The 20,907-nt window shown below is 55.2% G+C and overlaps 1 protein-coding gene across 7 annotated transcripts in view; it reads right to left on the reverse strand.

The window, feature by feature from the left end:
* RAPGEF1 (Rap guanine nucleotide exchange factor 1) overlaps positions 1-16,418 on the reverse strand; it is a 132,746-nt gene extending 116,328 nt beyond the window's left edge. For 3 of the 7 annotated variants that reach the window (XM_047830920.1, XM_047830906.1, XM_047830919.1), the window contains exon 1: positions 16,262-16,418. In XM_047830920.1, the coding sequence (XP_047686876.1) occupies positions 16,262-16,322 (61 nt within the window). In that variant the 5' untranslated portion in view covers positions 16,323-16,418. Of the gene's footprint in view, positions 1-13,806; positions 13,883-16,261 lie in introns of those variants that run through there. The other 4 variants (XM_047830916.1, XM_047830915.1, XM_047830910.1 and 1 more) reach the window with 3 other exon arrangements.
* Between the last annotated feature and the right edge of the window lie 4,489 nt (positions 16,419-20,907).

Here is a 20,907-nt window from a genome sequence, read left to right on the forward strand (position 1 = left end):
GCATCGATGCACAGAAGTCCCGTCCCACAGCCTTACGACTACACTATCCTAAGGGCGGCGCTTGAGGTCAGATTCCTAGGACCCTTCCGTCCGCTCCACACTTAACTCTAAGCAGTGGTTCCAGGGGGTGTCCCCCGCTCAGCCACCCCACCAGCAGCAGCAGCAGCAGCATCACGGGGCCACTCGCTAGAAACGCCAACGCTCAGCCCAACTCTAGATCTAGTGAATCAGATACTGGGGGTTGGAGCCCAGCATCTCCATGTGCTAAAATCCAAGACCAACCACAGAAGGTGGGCAGGATTTGGGGGTACCTACAGGTCCTCAGGACAGGGACCACCCGGCCCCAGAAGATCCTGCCATCACTACCTGCTAATAAAACAGGCTGCAAGTTACCAATTTATCATAAATACAGAGTGTCCTGTCTTTCTAAATGTTTTCCTTAAACATCAGGTATATCACTTAAACAAAAATGAAATTTTAGGGGTGCCCAGGTGGCTCAGTTGGTTAAACACCTGACTCTTGGTTTCAGCTCAGGTCATGATCTCACGGTTCGGAGGTCTGAGCCCCACAGGGGGCTCTGCACTCACAGCGTGGAGACTGCTTGGGGTTGTCTCTCTCCCCCTCCCCCACTCCTGGGCGTACCCTCTCAAAAGAAATAAACTTAAGAAAATACTGTTTAAGAATGAAATTGTATAAAAATTCAACCTTCCCATACACATTTCTATAGCAACACAGAAAACAAAATCTCCATCCACCTTCGCCTAGACCAGTGTTGCCATGTAATTACTTTTCCAACTTCCTCTGTGAGACTCGACACAAACACTAACATCCTTTCTATCCGTTCCGAAGAATATGAATTTAAGATCTGGTTAACCTGACTGTGATCATAAGGAAAACACGTTCTGATCGTTGTAGGTACATGTTTATTGTTTTTTAAACCAGACTGTCCCAGATTTTGATGCTTCCATGAGTTGAGTAACCAGAACATACGGAGTGGCAGGTGCCCACAGGGAGAATGGGACCCAAATCAACTCAGCGACCCTCCCGCAGCTTCTGTGGGCTTGATCCTGCGTTGGAACAGACCCTATCTTGAAACAGTTCTCTCGCTGCAAACCAAGACCCTCTTCAGCACAAATGTGGAACCCAGCAGTCGTAAATGACGCCTCCCTCGGTGTTTTCCCATCTGAACCAGGACATTTTTGAGAGTGGCAGGGAGGATGCTATTAATAACTGTGCCAGGACAGCAGGTGTAAGCCAGAATGCACGACCGTCACCCCGTCTGTCACAGTCTACGTGAGCACAGTGATCCTCAAGGTAAGTTTCCTCTGGTGTCCAGACACCTAACTGTGAGACGAGAACAGGACTCCATTTGTTAAGCTCCGGAGTCTGACTCTTCAACGGCTGGGTGCTGCTCGCAGGGGCTGAACCAGTTGCCTTGAGCTCCGTGAGGGCAGGGGCCGGGGCTTCCGTATCGCCCCGTCCCCAGCATCTAGTGCCATGAACTGTAGACGCTAGGTGCTCAAGAAACCAGCTAAAAGAATGAATCAGTGCTTCGCATTGTATTTCCCTGAACCTGAGATGTATATTTGTTCACAATTTAACTTTTGAAATCAGGGGTGTTCTTTTTTTTTTTTTTTTAATTTTTTTTTTTAACGTTTATTTATTTATTTTTGGGACAGAGAGAGACAGAGCATGAACGGGGGAGGGGCAGAGAGAGAGGGAGACACAGAATCGGAAGCAGGCTCCAGGCTCCGAGCCATCAGCCCAGAGCCCGACGCGGGGCTCGAACTCATGGACCGCGAGATCGTGACCTGAGCTGAAATCAGACGCTTAACCGACTGAGCCACCCAGGCGCCCCGGGGGTGTTCTTTTACAATCTACGTTGCTAACGTATTTTCTTTGTTTCCTGAGAAGCGTTATTAAACCGACAACATGCCTTACGTGTGTTGGTGCCGTATTACCAAAACAGTACAGCGACGGCCGGTGATCCCGGACTCACAGAGATGGGTCAGTGATACTCACGGGACCAGAGACCCTATCGTGTCAATCTCAAGGAGGCAGCTCCCCAATGGAGGCACCATTCCATCTAACAGAGTCTGCCTGGCCTTAAAAGTCTCGGGAACAGCCGTGATCTTGCTTCTCCATAGATCATCCTCCCCTCCCCGCCAGGTCAGTGATACCTTCTCATGAATGGGGCCAATAGCCTGGAATCCTGCCAAACGGTGGAGTAAATGCCATCTGTGTTGTCAACTCAGAGAGTGAGTGCCAACAACGGTATCCAGGCAGTCTCGGATGGAAGCCACGGGGGAGCGCGAGAGTCTTTCTCAAGCGCGGACGCGCGCTAAGCACTGACCCTGTGCCAGTCCACAACACCCACCGGGCTCTGGCCCCCCGCTGCGCTTCCGCTGGCCACCCGTGGACTCAGCTGTTCAGGCAGACAGAGGTGGGAACCAAAGGCTGCCAGAGGGCAGCCCTGGGCAGCACCCTCTCTCTGTGAGGGTCCTTGCAGGAGCCCAGCACAGCTGAGCAGCTCAGGTCCAAGGCGACAAGATCCACATCGGGTGGGTACAGGATCCACCCTGGCTTAAACGCCTCCTGCCCCACAGGAACCAGCATCTCATAATCACGCAGGTTTCCTCGGGGGACACGCCCAGTTAGAGTCGTCACTGTGCGAAGTCCCAAGCATGGTTGTCCCACCAGGTGCTTACAGACTACGTCTGGTTCCTCCCAGCTCAGATGAATTAATGAAACGAGAAGTCATTTTTACCATGAGCACTGCTGCCCAGTAACACAGCTGTCTTGTGCCATGATTATTTCCATGTTTTAATACAACTCGCAAAGACATTTAAGGGTAAACAGTGATTAAATACTGAAAAACATGCTAACTGTAGGTAAGTCTTTATGAGTTGTGGTAAATACACGTAACATAAAATTCACCACCTTAGCCATGTTTAAGTGCGCAGTTCGGTGGTAACACGCACATTCATCCCGTCACATATGTGACTACCATCCAGCCACACAAGTCCTCTGGCCTTAACAAGGCGTCGTTGACCAGTAACCGCCCGCTCTCCCCTCCCCCAGCCCCTGCAACCACCATCCTACCTACTTCCTGTCTCTACGATTTTGACCACTCTTGGGTATCCCGTGCTAGCGGGATCCCACGGTATTTGCCCTTTTGCGACCGGCCTATTTCACCTGGCCATCACGTCCCCAAGGCCCATCCACGATGAAGCCCATGTTAGAACTGTCTTCCTTTTCAGGCGGGGTAACGTTCCGTGTGTGCACGACCACGTTTTGTCGATCTCCTCGTCCTTCGGTGGACGCTTGGGTTGCTCCCACCTCTGGGCTCCTGTGAACAACGCTGCTATGGAGCTGGGTGTCCAAATGTCTTCCTGAGAGCCTGCTTTTATTTCCTCACGCTCAGAAGCAGAATTGCTGGATCAGATGGTAATTCTATTTTTAAGTTTTGGAGGAACCGCCATGCTGTTTTCCATAGCAACTGCAGCATCTTACGTGCCCACTAGCAGTGCACGATGGTTCCAGTTTCTTTCTTTTAGTGTGCAAACCCCAGTGAAGAGTGGAACAGTGCGGTCTCAGAGGGCAGAACGAGGGACAGGGAAGCGCAAGAGGGCGTGATCAAGTTGTCCACCACAAAGATCCGTTCCTTAACCCCTCGGACCTTCTGGGAAGTGGCAGGTACTGTGTCTTTGGACTGACGCCCTGCGGATGACAGGGAAAGCAGGGGTCCACTGGTTCTCATCTGCGCTGATCAAAGTCTGCCTCAAAGAGGTGGGGTCCCTGGCACTTCCGGGCTGCGCACGCCAAGCAGATTTCTACAGTCTCCCACGCTGCAGCATTAAGGAGAAGCCCCGAAGAGGTGCTGGGCGACACCTATGAGCAGCTGTTTGGAGCCTGTGCAGAACTGATCTGGGCAGCAATGGCTGGACTGAATACAACAGGTGAGCCTGAGAGAATCTGGAGCTGAGCACAGACATGTCGATGTAAACTCTGTTCTAGGAAACGAGGAACCGCTCAGATGGCTGAACGACCTCAATGACTGCCCCCGCCCCCCACCCCCCCCCCCCCCGCACTGGGATGGAGTCACCAGGTTCCTGGGGGCAAGTGGGTCCCTACTTTCCCTCCATCTAGTCTCAGGGCCTTTCCCTGTCCACGCGGCCTCCGTATGTCATCTCCGTCGCCACTGTGCCGCACGAGGGCAAAAACTAGAGCGCTAGGGCGCCTTGGACCCGAGGCTGGTCTCCACCAGCCCCAGCCCCAGGGTCAGAGATCCGCCTCCAGAGCCGTGCGTACAAAAGGATGGCGGCCCGCACCCACTGTTCCAATTTCTACACGTCCTCACCGACACTTGTCATTTTCCGTTTCTGTTTTTTGAAAGCAGCCATTTTAGTGGGTGTGACGTTGCATCTGTGGTTTTGATTTGCATTTCCCTAATTTCCCTAATAACGGATGGTGTTGAGCACCTTTGCATGTGCTTATTGGCCATTTGTGATCTTCTCTTGGGACGTCTACTCAAATTTTTTAATTGGGCTGCTTGATTTTTGTTGGTCAAATGCCATCCCTATCTATTTCCAGGAAACAGACCTAGTTAACCAAGATAAAATTCTATGCAGATAAACACTGATGATATTCATACAATGGAATACAACTCAGCTACAAAAAGGAATAAACTACTGATAACAACAACTGCATGAATCTCAAAGGCACTACACTGAGTAAGAGAAGCCGTTTTCTGAAAGTTACATGTTACATGATATTCTGGAAAAGGCAAAAACTACAGGGATGGAAAACAGATCCATGGCTGCTAGGAGTCAGGGGTGGGGAAAGGAACTGGCCACAAAGAGGCAGCAAGTCTCAATCCTGACTGTGGCAGAGGTTACACAAGTCTAGAGATGAGTCACCGCTCAAGACAACGAACGGTATACCCCAAAGAAGGTCAATTTTACTGCATGTAAATTTAAAAAGTTTTCATGCAGAAGGCAAAAGGTTTCTCCTTTTACCCACACAGACATTATGCTTAAGCAGCTCACAAGCATCATTTGGTGGAACCCTCACCAAACTCCAGGAATATACAATGATTAACAGTCATTTGAACCCAGGTGTGACTGAAGTGGGAGAAACTAAGTCCTGATTATTTCAGATACGTGAGATTCCATTCAAGCGTTCCGAGACGTGGAGTGTTTGCTAATTATTATTTATCCTATAGTAGCAGCAATTTAGAGGGGTAAAACCATGTCCACACATAAATGCATCTTTCTCGCTGGGGACAGGGTCTACTGAGCTTCTGTCAAATCCTTAATAGGACTTACGACCTTAAACAACTCAGGAATCACCCCTCCAGTCCCAAGGTTCGGGGAGGGATCGTGGCCTGCCCCAGAGGCGCAGCAGGTCTGTGGCACTTCCAGACACTCAGGCCAGTGAGTGTCCCTCTCCATCGCCCAAAGGTGTCACTGTTCGAAGCATTCCTAGCGACAGCAACTCACATGTTCCCCATGGTGATTTTAGTGCACACGATTTCTTCACCGGTAGGAGCATTTCACCTACCACGCTGGAACCAGGGCACTTTGGGCTCCCTGCAACACAGGGCCGAAATGTGGTCCAGGCCCCTAACCCAATTCCTATCTTGGTCCCATATAAAAACTGTATTTATTCTATAACCTTGCACATTTAGGGTAATTAAGAGAGACGGTTCCCAGTGAACAGAAAAGACAAGGACAGAGCACACAGAAAAGCACGCTTTTGATCTCTGCCTTTGGTTTTCGGATGAGCTCAGAGAATTACTATTTGTAAGGCACTCTTGACAAGCTGAGGCAGGAGCCCAAATTAGTGTGGTTATGCTAATTAAGTGAGAGGTTCTGTAGCTCCAGGACCCAATGATTAAAGAAAGTGAAAAGAACTGACTGGGCTTTGGTCTCTGTGCAAACAGCCCTGTGCTCTGAGCGAGCTTGCACTGACAAACCTCTAAGACTAGACACACACACACACACACACATCGCAGAAGCCCAGGACAGCACTGACAAACCTCTAAGACTAGACACACACACACACACACACACACACACACACACACACACACACACACACATCGCAGAAGCCCAGGACAGCACGGGTTAAGGGAGACTCAGAACAATACATCAGCACCTCTGAATTTATCCTAACTGTGAAAACTCATCAAGGAGGAAAAACAAAGGGTACGAAAGCACCTGCTTGTGGCACTCAAGGCAATTTGCAAGCTACTTGCCCAAGAGGACCCCCTGCACGGCTTGCGGTAATGCTGCTGTCACAAGACAAAAGCACCAACTGTGATCAGTTCTCCTTCAGAGCTGAACAGAGATGGTTTAATGAGTCCAGAGAGTCACCCCTGCAAGGAGAGACTGAGGTGCTGTCTCTTGGGAGGAAGCAAGAATACACCTGCAGCAATCAGCCTGCTCTGGCTGGGGGATAAGCTGCCACCCAGGAGGACAGGCCTACTCCTTCTGCACAGACGTAGGAGACGATATCATCAGGCCTTTCCTCAATCTCCCTGCATGTGCGGGGGCCACCTGCAGCTGAAATGAAACGCCACCTATCCTTCCTATAAATGATCTTTCTGGAGGTTTATCACTCAGTTATACAAACCTATTCTCTGGGACTCAGCTTTCTCAAATGCAGGGGGGAAAACGGTGGGGGGAGAGACCCTGAGCAGACAGAGCGGGACATTCGGGGAGAACAAAAGCTAATGCCCACGAGCACTTCCGTGTCAGGACTCTGTTAATACGCTCCAGGTACGACATCTCATTTAACCCTCCCTGGAGGCCATCAGCAGGCGTGGTTATGATCCTCCCGATTTTACAGATAAGGACGGAGGCTCACACAGGTACGGTGACTCGCCCAACATCCCATACCACTGTATGGGGGAGCTGGAGTCAAGCCCACGGCCATCGGACTCAGAAGCCCAAGCCTCCGTCACCGTTCCCCACGGAGTCCATCCTGCCTTTCTGCAGACGGGGAGCCCGAGGGCTCAGAGGCGTGTGGACGGCGCTTCCATGCAGACCCAGGGCCCACGAGGCAGGTCTCCCGACCTCCAGCCCCAGGCCCAGGCTGCTCCTAACGTGAACGAGTGTCAAGAAGGTATGAAAGCCTAAGTCAAAAGTCGCCTGCACATACACAGCACAGGCGGGGGCCCGACTGTCAACTCCCTAAAGGCACAGATGGCCTCTAATCTTCCCAGCACCCTCCACTGCCCTGGCAGACTACCTGGCACTCCGTGCGCGCTCGGCCATCGACGCATAGATGGCTGGACGGACGGGTGGGCGGAGAGCTGTTTTAACCAAGGGCCTCTTCCCGCCATTCGCGTCCCAAGCAGGTTCCCCTACAATATTTTTAGCAAATGCACTTTTTAAGTCACCTCTGAGAAACCCAGATGCTGCTTTGAAAACCTGTAGACAGATGCAGAAACACCTTCCCCATCCCCCGGGAGGCTGGAAAGCCCCAGGGGACTCCAGACAAACGACAACGCGGGTGGCTCCAGGCCAGCCTCCTGGTGGCACCAGACCCCAGATCCAGACTCTCAGAGGGGCCAGGGAACACATGCATTGGAGGAGGGGAAGGGAAGCAACAAAAAACACCCAGGGTCCCCAGCTGGCTCTGCCTCTCACTCGGCACATGACCTCAGCAAGCCACTTCTCGTCTTACTGCCTCCCTTTCCTCAGCAACTGTCAAATGGGCACCACACCTGCCATTTCACTCTCGTTATAAGAACAGAACTCATGAAATCGCACACGTATCTAGAGGCGAAGCTCCTAGCACGGTACCTGACATACAGGAAGTACCCAGCAACTGTTAACTGCTGCTGTTCTCTTCAACTGGGAAAAACGCTGTATGACTCCAATACCTTACGATAACCAAAGAACAAAACCCAAAAACAACAGCAGAAAAGAAACACAAAACCCACGTCTAGAGAAGTGTTTTGAAAGCTATGAGGAATTATGTAAGTTTTACCGTGATGAGAGTTAAGTGCCACACAATATCGGTGTCATTAAAAGCCAACAAAACAACCCCAATGCATCCAACTCCCCCCTTGATACTGCTCACAAAGAATCAGCATTAGAAAGAGTTCTGGGACGGGTCTGGCCACCCCATCAGGTTACAACAGAGGTTCCAGAAGCTCAGAAAGGTTAAGCTTTCTTGCCCAAGGTCACCCACCCAGCATGAAGCAGGGCTCCCTGGCCCCCTTGTGAGCTAGAGCAGGAGAGCCAGGGCCACTGTCTCTCCCAGCATCCCATCCGGCATCCATTAGTGGCCCTTTCAGTGCCTCGGTGGCAGAGGGGTCCCTGGAAATGCAGAGGCCCAGTTTTGCCCAAGTCACAACAGTCGAGAGAATAATGTCATCACAGCCAATGGAAATACAGAAAAATGGGCTGCAGTCCCAACTTGGCCCCCACTCAGCGTATGACCACCGGCAGATCTCAGCTGTTCTGGATCTCAAGATCCCATGCAAAAAAAGGAAAGCTTGTGTCTCAGTTTCCTCCTGCAGTTGAACGAGAACCTCCCGCTGTAAGGATTAAATGAGACCATGTGGGTAAAACACGCAGCACAGGGCCTGGTACGGTGACATGGGAAGCGTCACTGAAACTCGCTGCTACTATGACTCTCGTGTTTATCGCTGAAAGGAGGAGCTGAGAGTAGCCGATTCCATGGCCCGCGTACAATCACCCATCTCTGTATTCACGGCCAGCCACGTGCAGGAAGGAGGCACACGTGATGATCCATAAGCAGCAAATAAACACAACCGCTGTGTCCAACCAGAAGTTTTGGGGTTTTGTTTGCTAGTTTCAGGCCAACTAAGGGGCAGTTGGAGCCACCACACCGCACCAGACTCCACCGTCCCTCTTCACGCCGCGTCCACACCTGCCTCCTCCCTCATCACTCCGCGTCCACGCCTGCCTCCTCCCAAAGGCTGCGTGCAGAAGCCCCGCTCAGGGATTCCACAGGCTGCCGCCACTCTGAACGGCATGGCGCGCGCGGCCGGGAGCCACGCTTGTCAAGTCCGCGCCGATGGCATAAATGTTTGAAAAACCAGAAAGCAAATGTGTGAACTCCGCCCTTTTGTCTCCAGCCCGGAGGGCACCGCAGGCCACGCAGGCCACCCAGGCAACCCGGTGCCTGACAGCCCCACTTCTATGCTTTACAAGTAGGGCGGTTTCCTGATCACAAAAAGCCAGCGAAAAGCAAGAAGCAAGATCGCCTTTCGGGAACTAATGAGAACAGAGGGTCTGAGCTGCGAAGAGGCAGCGACGGTGTTTCAGGAGGACGCAGTCCGACCGCAGGTGGGGACTCCACCACCCACCTTCCGAACCACAGCCTGGAAGGAAAGGTGGGGAGAGACAGGGATGGTGGCCATCAGACAGCAGACTTTCAATCCAGGAGGTAAATCTCTGCACGGCATCTTCGTTCACAGAGGAGGAGGACGGGACATAAGACACTCTGCCTGAGCCCCTGGACAAAGAGGAAAGGGGGAGCCAGGAGCGCCCCAGCAGCCTACCTCTCCTGGCCCCCCCAGGGAGCGTGTACTCACAAACAGTCCACAAACAGAGCTGACGGTGCAGGCGGCTCGTCCTAAATAACACCCAGAGGCCGACTGAAAAAATAACAAGTAGAGACAAGGACTCTCATCAGGGCCTCGCTGCTGCGGGAAGCAGGCTGAGCAGAACTGGCACATGCCAACGGTTTGGAAATAAAAGGCAAAGTCCCAACTGTTCAGATGCCTGAGAGGACTGTCCCTGTGTGTCCCCTAGTCCCGCACAGCCATTACAAACATCAGTGGCCTGACGGTCGCAGGCTCAGAGGGGAGCGTGGCTCAGTCTCTCACCGCGTCGCCGTAGAGCTCCCTCAATAGTGCTCCGAGACTTTGATCTCAGCCTTCCCGGGAGTTTTCAGAAAACTACACCAAAACAGCGATCAACGTATCTGGTTAACACAAGCCCACAACTGTCTGCATATCCTGATAAGATTAGCGGTCCTACTAATTCACCAAGAAACATCCTCACTGGCAATTCAAAACCCAGAAGAAGCTCCATTTAAAGATAATTTTGGGGGTTGCCTGCGTGGCTCAGTCGGTTGAGTGTCTGACTCTTGATTTTGGTTCAGGTCATGATCCCAGGGACATGGGATCGACCCCCACATTGGGCTCCATGCTGAGTGTGGAGCCTGCTTGAGATTCTCTCTCCCCGCTGCTTGCGTGCTCTCTAAAATAATTAAAATGAAATGAAAAAGGAACAAAAAATAAAGATAATTTTGGGGCACCTGGCTGGCTCAGTCAGTGGACTGTGGGACTCTTGATCTCAGGGTTGCAAGTTCGAGCCCCACGTTGGGTGTGGAGATTACTTAAAAATAAAATCTTAAAAAAATAATAATTTTGAGACTTGAAATCAGAGACCTGAGTCCATCCTATGATAGTATCAAGTAAATTCCTTCATTCTTCCAGCGAGTAGCTAGTGAGCATCTATATCCTAAACACAGTGATGGCAACCTCGTGGTGGACCAGACAGGCACACTCCTCCAAGAAGCTAATAATGGTCTCGTCAGGACCCTATCTGTTGATTTTTCTAATGTTTATTTATTTTTGACAGAGAGAGACAGAGCATGAGTGGGAGAGGGGCAGAGAGAGAGGGAGACACAGCATCCGAAGCAGGCTCCAGGCTCTGAGCTGTCAGCACAGGGCCTGACGCCGGGCTGGAACTCACAGACTGTGAGATCATGACCTGAGCTGAAGTCAGACGCTCCACCGACTGAGCCACCCAGGCGCCCCAGTATCTGCTGATTTTTAACTTTCAGAAAGGAAAGTGAGGTTTCTGGATGAGCTAAACAATACCGATTTCCCCAAGTGTTTATTTGGGGCCTTCCCACGGAATTCACGATCTGCTAGGGGAAGAGAAGGCACGACGAGCCCAGAGGAGGCTGGTTTTGGAAGAGAAGGCTGAGTGCATCCTGGAAGTAAGTTTTCACACTGCTCACTGGAGGACCCCCGGAGGATCCTCAGGGGCCACCGCTGAACAGGAAGGATTCACGGTCCTCAAAGCTTCTGATGGCCCTCTTCCGTGGCAGATAAGGACCTGCCACCTTCAAACAGAACAAAGAAGCACTAACTTGAGAGTCTCGTGCCTTCAGAGCGCCGACGGAGAAAACGAGACCCTGGAAAGGGAAAGAGTCGCCCAAGCTCACAACGACAGGTCTCAGTCTTAGTCAAATGGCCAAAACAAATGGCTGGAACCAAGATGACAGATCCCTTAAGAATTCACAAACTGTCGGTTTTGTTTTTCATCATAAAACAGCCTTCGGGGCAAGGTGGGTGACGAATCAGGGGAACACCTGTCCCAGCCGCGAGGCGCCCGGTCGGATCCTTCGCGGGCGCGGCAGCCGGCAGCACTCTGTCCAGTGCGTCATCTTATTACGGCAACGGGGAACACGTCCAGCTGGACTGAAGCAAGACCCAGCCCCGTGCTCGGGGCATTCTCCAATCCGGGCTAATTTGGGAAATGATTTTTCTGCAAGCTCACACATGACTCATCTTTACGGCCTCCCATCAGGTCTGTCGGCCACGAGGAATCCCATTCAAAACACCTCTGCCAGCAGCTGTGCAGGCGACCAGGCAACATTTGGGGCCGCGGTGGCTGCTTTTGTGAAACGCAGCCCACACCCATGCCATTTATCTCCCTCAAGGACTGCTAATGTTGTTAGTGGTATTAGTATCACACGCAGCCTAAAGACTACGCTGGGCCTACCTTTATTTAACGGAGTTATTGTTGTTTCCCTCCCCGCTTAGGGAAGACCAGAAACAGAAACATGAGCAAGAATCAAGATGAAGCTACTGTGTGCCCAGCACCCGGGAGGCTCTAAGCGGTGCTGCGTGAAGGCGGAACGGTGGCCGGGCAGGGAGCTGGAGACCGCCTGCTCGGTCCCCCACACCTTCCTGGATCTTAGTTGTCCTCAGGCACAAAATAGGGAGAATGAGCCCTGACCCAGCCCCCAGGACGGTCCCGCGGGTGGAGTGAGAGGAGGCTGTCTCTCGATGCGTTCTCAGAATGACAGGACGCTGCAGACATGTTCAAGACCATTTTGATGTTACTCTTGGACCGGGACCCTGGGAGGGCCGGTCTTCTCCGGACCCCGTGCCGTGAGGCGTCACAGCGTTTGCCCACGAGGACAGACTGGGTAAGTTGCACGTGTGAGTGAATGAAGGCCTCCCGGGAGCCACAAAAAAGCTGTAAGCGTTGACTGGATTCATCTCGACCAGAAAGACTGTTGGGGGGGGGGGGGAGGAGGAAGTGTAAAATCTGAGAGAAGTTTAAAACTGACCCAAACCCAGTGAGTGCGGACCCACAAGAACTCGCTACGGCCTCGTGGGACGGCACTTTTCCGCTGTTCTGAGGAAAAGCACAACGACGAAGTGACCACGCGCGCGGTCGGGATAAATGTTGCTTTTTAGTTTACAACAAAAGCCTCTCCACACACCTGAAAAACAAACACTGGAGTCTGAGACGCCGTATTCATTCTGTCCTCAGGCAGTGCACCGGGGAGCGTGTACCGCATCAGCCCCAGCGGGCAGTTCGGGGTCACAGGGAGCCCGTAGAACTGGCCGGGGGGTTCGGTGACAGTCTACGTTCTCACGGTGTCTATTCCGAGTATCTGCCCAGTTAGGAGGTGAGGCCCTGGAGGGGGGTGGGGCGGTGGGTTGTATTCCAAGGACCAGAACAAGTCCAGGCCCCTTAGGAGATGCTGGACAAACCATCTGCGACGCACAAACGAGCCAGGGAGACGCTGATGAGTGGTCAGTAAAACCAGAACCCCCTTCCTCCCTATCCCTGCGTTGTGCCCCTGCTAACTCGCCCCACCCTCTGAGTCTCACCCTGAATCTCAGCTCCCCACAGAGCTAGCCGCCTGACACCTGCCCCCCCCCAAGTCTGACGTGACCCCTCCTGACCTCTCCGGTGCTCCCCACACTGCCAGGGCCAGGGCCTGGGCACACTGATGTCTGCTGAGTTCAACGCTAGTTCCCCGGAGCCTCGTGCGGAGCCGGACAGAGCTGGCGCGGAGCGACTGAGGAAGGAATCGATGGAGGAATGGGGCAAAGATTTCAAAGTCCGGATGAAATGCGAACACACACAAATGGTGTCTCCAAGGAAGGGGCTGCAGACTCAAATGTCAACGGCCCAAGTGGGAAAGAGGAATCCGAGACGTGGCTGGTGGGGGGAGTGGCGCCCACCCCCTGCCCCACCCCGCCACCTTGTAGGAAACAAGGCCTCAGAGTTACCAGAGTTTGTCATTTTTCAAGAGAACCAGAAATCTGAGACAGGTGAGCGATTTCCTGATTTTTAAGGGCTGGCCATCAATTCCTTCCTCTTTCTTCGGCAACGCGTATGGCTCAAACACAACACATCTATGGACAGAACCCAGCCCGGAGCCACCAGCCTGCTACCTCCGCGCATAGTCAAGAGAGGCGTTTCAGTTCCAGACACGCAGGGCATCAACCGTCCGCACACGATGTGTTTGCTGGAACTAAGCGTGAACCAACTGAACGCCATCATACCTGCGTACAACCGGAACCGTGTTCCCCGGCTCCCCCAAAGTGGCCTTGGAGCGGCCACACGCGTCTCCTGCCGGTGCCCTCGCTCAGAACTAGTCCCGCTGGGCTCCTAGGGCAGAGTCTCTTCTCTCTGCCGGGCCTCCCTCCGCACAAGCTCACCCCGGGTTGCTCCCTGATCCATACCCTCCGCCCTCCAACATCAGCCCTCCTCCGCCAAAGCTAACCGGACAAGGCCCCGACCGGCCAGCCAGCTGACCCTCTGCCGCCCTCTGGAACCCAGACCATCTCGATCTGGGAGCAGAGATGACCGGAGACAGCACGAACTGAGGCTTGCCTTTCCGTGTCCCCAAAGAAACGGCAGGTAGACCCTGGGAGGAAGGCAGTGGGCGTACCCCTCCCCCAGCCCCTCCCCGCCCCCAGCCAGGCACTGCTGAGTCAGTATGCTGAAGGGCGGCATGGCAGACCCCAGAACATCTCCCCCCCGGAGACCTCGAGTGACTCTTCAGCCTCTATGACTTGCCAGGGACGCACTTGCTAACAGGAGTCGCTGCTGCACCCAAAGCCCTTCCCTTGGAATGAAACACTCTGCTGGTGACTTAGGAGAAGGGCTGTTTAGAAAACGCCAACAGGAACCTCATCCAAACGCAAGGAGAAGCGCGCCTGTGACGACCAGCAGGGACCCCCAGGGAGACGCACCCTTCGTTCCAGGGGCGCCTCCATCTTCCCCGACGACCGTGAGGCACAGCCAAAGGCCGTAGACACCACGGGCTTCCCGCTAGCTCCACACAGGTGCCAACCTCAGAACTTTCTCGCTTAGCTGCCTCTCACCCAATGCATTTTCCTCCCGAGTTTCCCGCGGCCCTGGGTCGGCCCCTTCCTCTCTGCCCACCCCCCCCACCTCCACTCCACCTGGGCATCCCTCCCACCCTCTCTTCGGAGCCCAGCACGAGCCCCGTCCCCTCCAGGGCCTCCCCCATTCCCTGGCTGTCCCCAGGCCCCGGCTCTGGCTGCAGCGCCTATCAGGTGGCCCGGGAGTCCGGAGTCCGGGGTCAGGCTAGGTCCGGCCCTCCCTGCCTCAGAGAAGCTTCTCTGAGGAAGGCGCTTACTGGTGTCTCCGTCTGCGGCAGACCCTCGCGGAAGGAGGTGCCCAGAGAGGGCAAGGGGCTAATCTATGCTGAAAGCAACTGGCCTTAGGACCCCCCCCACCCCTTCTCGAGGTAACAGAGCACACAACTGAAGACTCATTTCATCTGACAGGTCTGCGCTGTGGAAGGCGGTCCGCAGGACGACACGTGCTTTTCAGCTGGCTTTTTCCTTTTCCTCGATTCTCACGTTTTTGACAATGAACGCATCCTAAGCAGAGAAAACCCGGCCATTTATTTATTTATTTAAAGCAAACAATCTGACCTGCCCAACAGCACCCTTCGGAGACACTATTCATGGGGCTCCTGAGAAACGCTGCACAAATTACCCCCAGGTATTTCTGGAATGGTACGTGTGCCGAGAAGCAGCTCGCGGTCACCGGGCACGGCCCTGATGAGAAGCTGAGAGAAATACCCAAGAAACAGCCCCTGAAACCGAGGGCCCTGCCCCTGAGGAAGGCAGCCAGGCCCGCAGTGGATGGCCAGCTGCCCTCTCGCTGGGTGGCCAGCCCGTAGGAACTCACTGAGAGGCCCTGAGCCTGTAAAACCACCATCAAATCCTCTCCCACCGAGAACCTGCAAGGATTTACTAAGCAACACTTGTAAGGTGCTCAGCACAGAGCCGGATGTATAGAAAACCCTCAATAAAGGCGACAGAAATTTCCTTCCTGTGCTTAAACCACAGCCTGCAAGTCCCCACCCACCCACCCCCCACCCCTTCCGAGTCCCCTCCTGAGGCCCAGCGCAGAAGAGTATATGGGTTCCGCCTGGGAAGAAGGCGCCACTTCCCAAATCAATGCAACTTGCCCCTCGGCAGCCCCTAAAAGCCTGCCTTGCACGACTCGGCCGCCAAGCTAGGCTGGCGCCCAGGCGATGACAAGCAACGGTGTCCCCCGCACAGGAGCCCTGGCCTGCCCGCCCACCTCACCTGGGACCCAGGGATTCGCCCCGCCGGGGGTCGCTGGCCAGAGCCGCCCCGGGCCCCCCACCCGCACCCCGGAGGCACGGCCCTAACAGAGTCTTTGGGGACTCTGACCCCCAGCACGGGCAGAAGCCCGGTGATGGGAAGGCAGCTCTCCGAGGTTTCTAGGAAACACACAAAGAGATGAGGTTATCATCGCCCCCAAACCCGCAGGCTCCCTCCGGGCCCTGCTGCCGGAGCTCAGCGCGGCGCCAGCGGGGAAGGCGAGCGAGCCCCGAAGGCGCCCAGACACATCCTGCCTGCTTCCTCCGAAGCCAGCGAAGCGGCTGCTTCGGATTCAACGTACACCCGGGGCTCGGCAGAAGTGACACCTTTCGGGGCTCGGCTCCGCCCGCCGTGGAAGAACGGCCGCGCGCCCGGGCTCCCGTCCCGCTGCCCGCGCGCCCCGGGGGCCCGAATCCCGCCGGCCCCGCCGCCCCGGGAGCGCCAGCAGGCCGGCGCGCCGAGACGGCCCCCGCGGGGCGGCGGGGCGGCGGGGCCCCAGGCCTGGGCGGCGGCTCGCCCCGGCGCCCGCGCCCCCGCAGGCCCGCCCCTCCCGCCCGGCGCCGCGCTCACCTGCTTTCTCGAGCTTGCCGGACATTTCCGGGCTGCGCCGGAGGCCGAGGCCGCCGCTCATGGGGCCCGGGCCGGGCCGCTGCGGGGCCACAGGCCGGCGCGGCCGCCGCTCGCCTCGGCCCTGGCTCGCCGCGCCTCACACCCGCGCCGGCATGGCGGGCTCCGCGGGCCGCGGCCTGTGCGCTCGGCCAGCGGCGCTCCCGCCCGCCCGGGGCCCCCGCCGCCGCCGCCGCCGCTCCCGCCGCCGGCCGCCGCCGCTCCGCCTCCTCCGCTCTCGCCGCCGCCGCCGCCGCCGCCGCCGCTTCCCGGGCCCGAGAGCCGGCCGCAGCGCCGCGCTGCCGCCGCCGCCGCCGCCCGCCGCCCGCCTCCCGCCTCGGCCGCGGCCAGAGCGCCACCTGCCGGGCGCCCGCCACGCCGCCGCGAGCCCAGCGCCCCCTGCCGGCCCGGAGCCGGCCCGAGCCTCCCGTCTGGGAGGCGGCGCCCCCTGCCGGCCTGGAGTCCCCACGCCAGGGCGAGGCGCCGACCCGCACCAGCACCCCTGCCCGCGCAGAGCCCGCACCGCCACCCACCGCCGCCGCAGAGCCTGCACCCCCACCGGGGCTCCACAGCCATCACATTGACCCCAACCAGGACTCAGCGGCCCCTGCCCACCCGGCCTGACCTTCTCACCGGAGGCACATGCCGACCCGGAGCGTCCAAGCCAGGGCTTGGGACTGACGCGCACTCGCCCACATCATGCAGGACTCGGAGTCCTCTTAGGGCCAGAATTTCCTCGCCAGAGGCTGGGAATGACCCCCCAACCGGCCCTCAGCACCCTCTACCGGGGCTGGGAGCCCGTCCTGACCCTGCTACCCGAGACACAGCACCTCCTGCTGGCCTGGAGTCTCCAAGCCGGGACCCGGGAGTGATCTCCCCCACACAGAGTTCAGGGTCCTCCCTTGGGCCCGGAGCCCAGCGTGTCCCCCTGATACAGGACACACTGCTCCTTTCCAAACTCTAGCCTCCATGAGGGAACCAGTGACTGACTCCACCCAGCATTCAGAGCCCCACGCTAGCCCACAATCCGCGAAAAGTCATGGGGTCAGTCTCCCCTCCGGCCAGCTGGGTGTCGGCAGCCCCTGCTAGCTAAGTCAGCTGGCCGGGTCTCGGCTTGACCCACTCCAGACCCTGTGCTCCCTGCCATCATAAGGACTCCAGGCTCTGGACTGCCCTGCCCTCCCCTGCTCTCCCCATCTGATACTCAGCACCCCCTGAAGGCAAGAGCCACCTGGCCAGTCTGACCCCACCCAGAGCTCAGTGTCTCCAGAGTCTCAGAACCCCCATCTATGCCAAGGCTTGGGCCCAACCCATAGGACAAGAGACCCCTGCCTGCCCTACTCAATGGATCTCTAGCTGGGGACTATTTATGCTTCTAGTTTGGAGCTCAGGTGTGAACCTTTCCTAGCATGGTGATTGCTTAAGTAAAAGTCATTAATTTAAGAATCAAGGACCCTGCTAGAGCCAGGCACTGTGATGGGTGCTGTGTGTCCCACAAAAATGCACATGGCCGGTTCTTTCCTCCAAAGAGTTCACACTTGGAGAGGCAAAGTTAAATCATATAATGCAAGTATAAATCTTAGTAACATACTTTGGTAACACAAGGGATAGTCACATATAGAAAAATGTCCTTCTCCCTGCTCATTGTTTTTGGCCCGAGGTAGAATACAGAAAAGCAACACAAAACCAACGCAACTAGTTTTCCCTCCCGTGTCTCTTGACATAGGTAAATTAAATAATCTGGTGATGAGGACAGGATTTGGGAGAGGTGCAGGGAGAAGGGGAGGCTGCTGTTGCAAGAGATTTCCTGTCTCCATCCACCTGGACATTGGGGTGGGTTTCCTGATTCTGGAACTGGTAGCAGCCACATTTTCAGAGTCGTCAATTCCAGCTCTCTGGGAGTCAAAGGCAAAGCCTTTGACACATTGACGTCTCTTTTAGAGCCAATGAATGGCTGCTCGGAGCCAGGGTGGCACTTCTCAGCTCCCTTGGAAGCCACATCACCAGGAAAAACTGGCCCCTGGCCCCTGGCCCCAGACCCACCTCCCCAACACTCCCAAACCTGCCCCAGTCCTTCTAGGCTTCTGAGCCAAGGAGGGCCAGTATTTTAGGCCCCAAATCCTTGGTGCAAAGTAGAAAATTAGACTCAAATAGTAAGCCCAGTCAGGGGTTCATGAGAGTAAAACCAAGTATATGTAATAAATCATGACATATCAAGTGTGAGGGATTTTCAAACAATAGAGTACTTTCTGAATGGACCTTACTTAACAAAGGTTATTCACCAAACGTGTTTGTAGCTGTCACAGAACACACACAGGTTAATGAGGCAAACGAATTCCTAAAGCTCTCTTCTTCCCACCTCGGGGCCTTCTCTCACGCTGGGCTTTCTGCCTGCCCGTGTTCTCTCTCCTCTGCTCCACCTGGCTCCTTCCTGGTCGTGTTTCACTTCCCGATCTGTCACTTCTCCGGGGGCCCCTTCCTGCCGCCCCCAATAGGGCCAGCTCCCTGGCCCTGGTCGGGATGCTTGATTTCATGGTCAGAAGCCCGGCTCAGCTTGGTTAGAGCAAAAGGGAGTTTGTTGGACGTCGCAAATAGCAAAGCAGGGATACAGCCAGGACCGACACAGCCACTTCTAGGCTCTGAAACCATGGCATTGCCCCGCTGGGCTGGGTCTCTTCCTGGGTGGTCTCTCTCCGCCTAGTGGTGGAGTTGGGCACCAGCCGACTCATTAGCCTAGTCTGGGTCACATGACTATCCTGAACCAATGACCGCAGGGGTGGGGGCAGAATATGCAAATCGGCCAGGTCCGCACCAGGTGCGAGAAAGCTCCGAGTGGACGCCGTAGAACCGGCATGCGGGACAGGGGAAGGGCATGTGCTCAAGGCAATACGGGGGGGGGGGGGGGGGGGGGCGGGGGGAGGAGGGGAGACACGCTGGTGAGGCAAAGCCAGGACGTCCGTCTTGCCATCTCAGATGGCAGAGAGCCTCGTGGGATTCCATGTCATAGCACGTGCCTCCCTCTAGTTCGCTGGTTTCTTGGATCTGTTTAATGCCTGTCCCCTTCAGGACACTGAGTCCACGCAGGTGGGGAGGACTTGTTTGTACCCATGGGTTTCAATTTACAGGGGTGACTCGGTGGCGACAAGGGGAGGCCAATGCCACTGGAAGAACATATTACTTGCATTTCCCGAGGGGAGGAGCACACCATACCAGGCGGGGCAGCTTGAGGAGCACGAAAGGGGGGGGGGGGGAACACAGGGGGCAGAAGCAGCAGTAAGGGAAAAGCTTAGGCCAGAGCCTGTATTGAGGTTTCTTCAGGAAAGGCAAGGCAGGGCAAAGTGAACAGTTTAGGGTTGCCTAGAGGGAATAATCCCAACCGGCTCCAGGAAATAGGGGTGGTCTCTAGTCGCCGGGCCCTGGGATGATTTAGGGCAGGGGACATACCTGCTTGGTGTGTGAGAGGTGTTGCAAGGTTTGCTTCCTTTCCCATCTTCGAGAATTCGCTAGCCTGGGGGAGGGCAGTCTCTCCCAGGCTGGCAGATTTTTAAGACGTCGAAACACAAGGCAGGGGTTCCCCGGAGGCTTAGCCAGTTGAGCATCTGACTTTGGCTCAGGCGGTGATCTCACGGTTCATGGGTTCCAGCCCCGTGTCGGGCTCTGTGCTGACAGCTAGAGCCTGGAGACTGCTTCGGATTGTGTCTCCCCCTCTCTCTGCTCCTCCCCTGCTCCCACTTGCTCTCTCTCTCTCAAAAATAAATTTAAAAATAAAAATAAAAATAAACCACACTGGTAAAGATAAGTGTATAGTCAAATTCAGAACACTCTCTAATACTGTAATATGGTGTGTTCAACATTTAATTCTTGTATTTAAAGGACAAAAATGTTAACTACAATAATTTATTAATAGATACAGAATATTAAAAAATGCAAACTGTGATGTCAAAGACCTAAAATAGGAAGCCCAGGAAAAAGGAAGGACAAGCCAGATGACCACTGTGTAGCTCTCCACCTCCACGGTGGGAGGGACAGCCGGGCAGGTGGCCAGGGGCTGCCCAGAGAGCCTATCAGAGGTGTGGCCCTTTCCAAAAGGGTCACATTCTCTTCTTGGCAGTTGCAGATGACATTCAGCTGTCGGGATGACAGGAGTTCAGTGAGACTAAGGCAGAGTGAGGCTGGTGGCTCCGGGGCTCAGCTGTGATTGTTGGCAATCCGTCCGTAGGTGCCTGCCCCGAACTCCCCAGATGCATCATCAGCTCCCCGAGGATAAAGGATATGGAGTCACTACGTCTTTACCGCACAAACAGGCAGTGTCGTGCATGATAGTGGCAGTAATGATAATAAAGGTTTCCCATGGCTGGTGTGTGCTTAGTAGCTGCCTCAGTCCTCACGGTGATCCTGGGAGGGTAGGGGGTCTAGATCAGGGAGTATTTGGCCACACGTTATGAAGCCTGCCAGTGTGAGAGGCCTGGCTGCTGTCATTTCTTCCAACAATTTGGTAAGTGTTACAGCTGGCCTGTTGAGCCAGGAAATTGTGCAAGAAATGTAGTAAACACTTAATTAGCAAACAGCGCAGGCGAACCCGCACACACGTATCTCTTCTGCCCCCTAGT

This window comes from Prionailurus viverrinus, chromosome D4, assembly GCF_022837055.1.
Source record: "Prionailurus viverrinus isolate Anna chromosome D4, UM_Priviv_1.0, whole genome shotgun sequence".
In the NCBI taxonomy this organism is placed as follows: domain Eukaryota; kingdom Metazoa; phylum Chordata; class Mammalia; order Carnivora; family Felidae; genus Prionailurus; species Prionailurus viverrinus.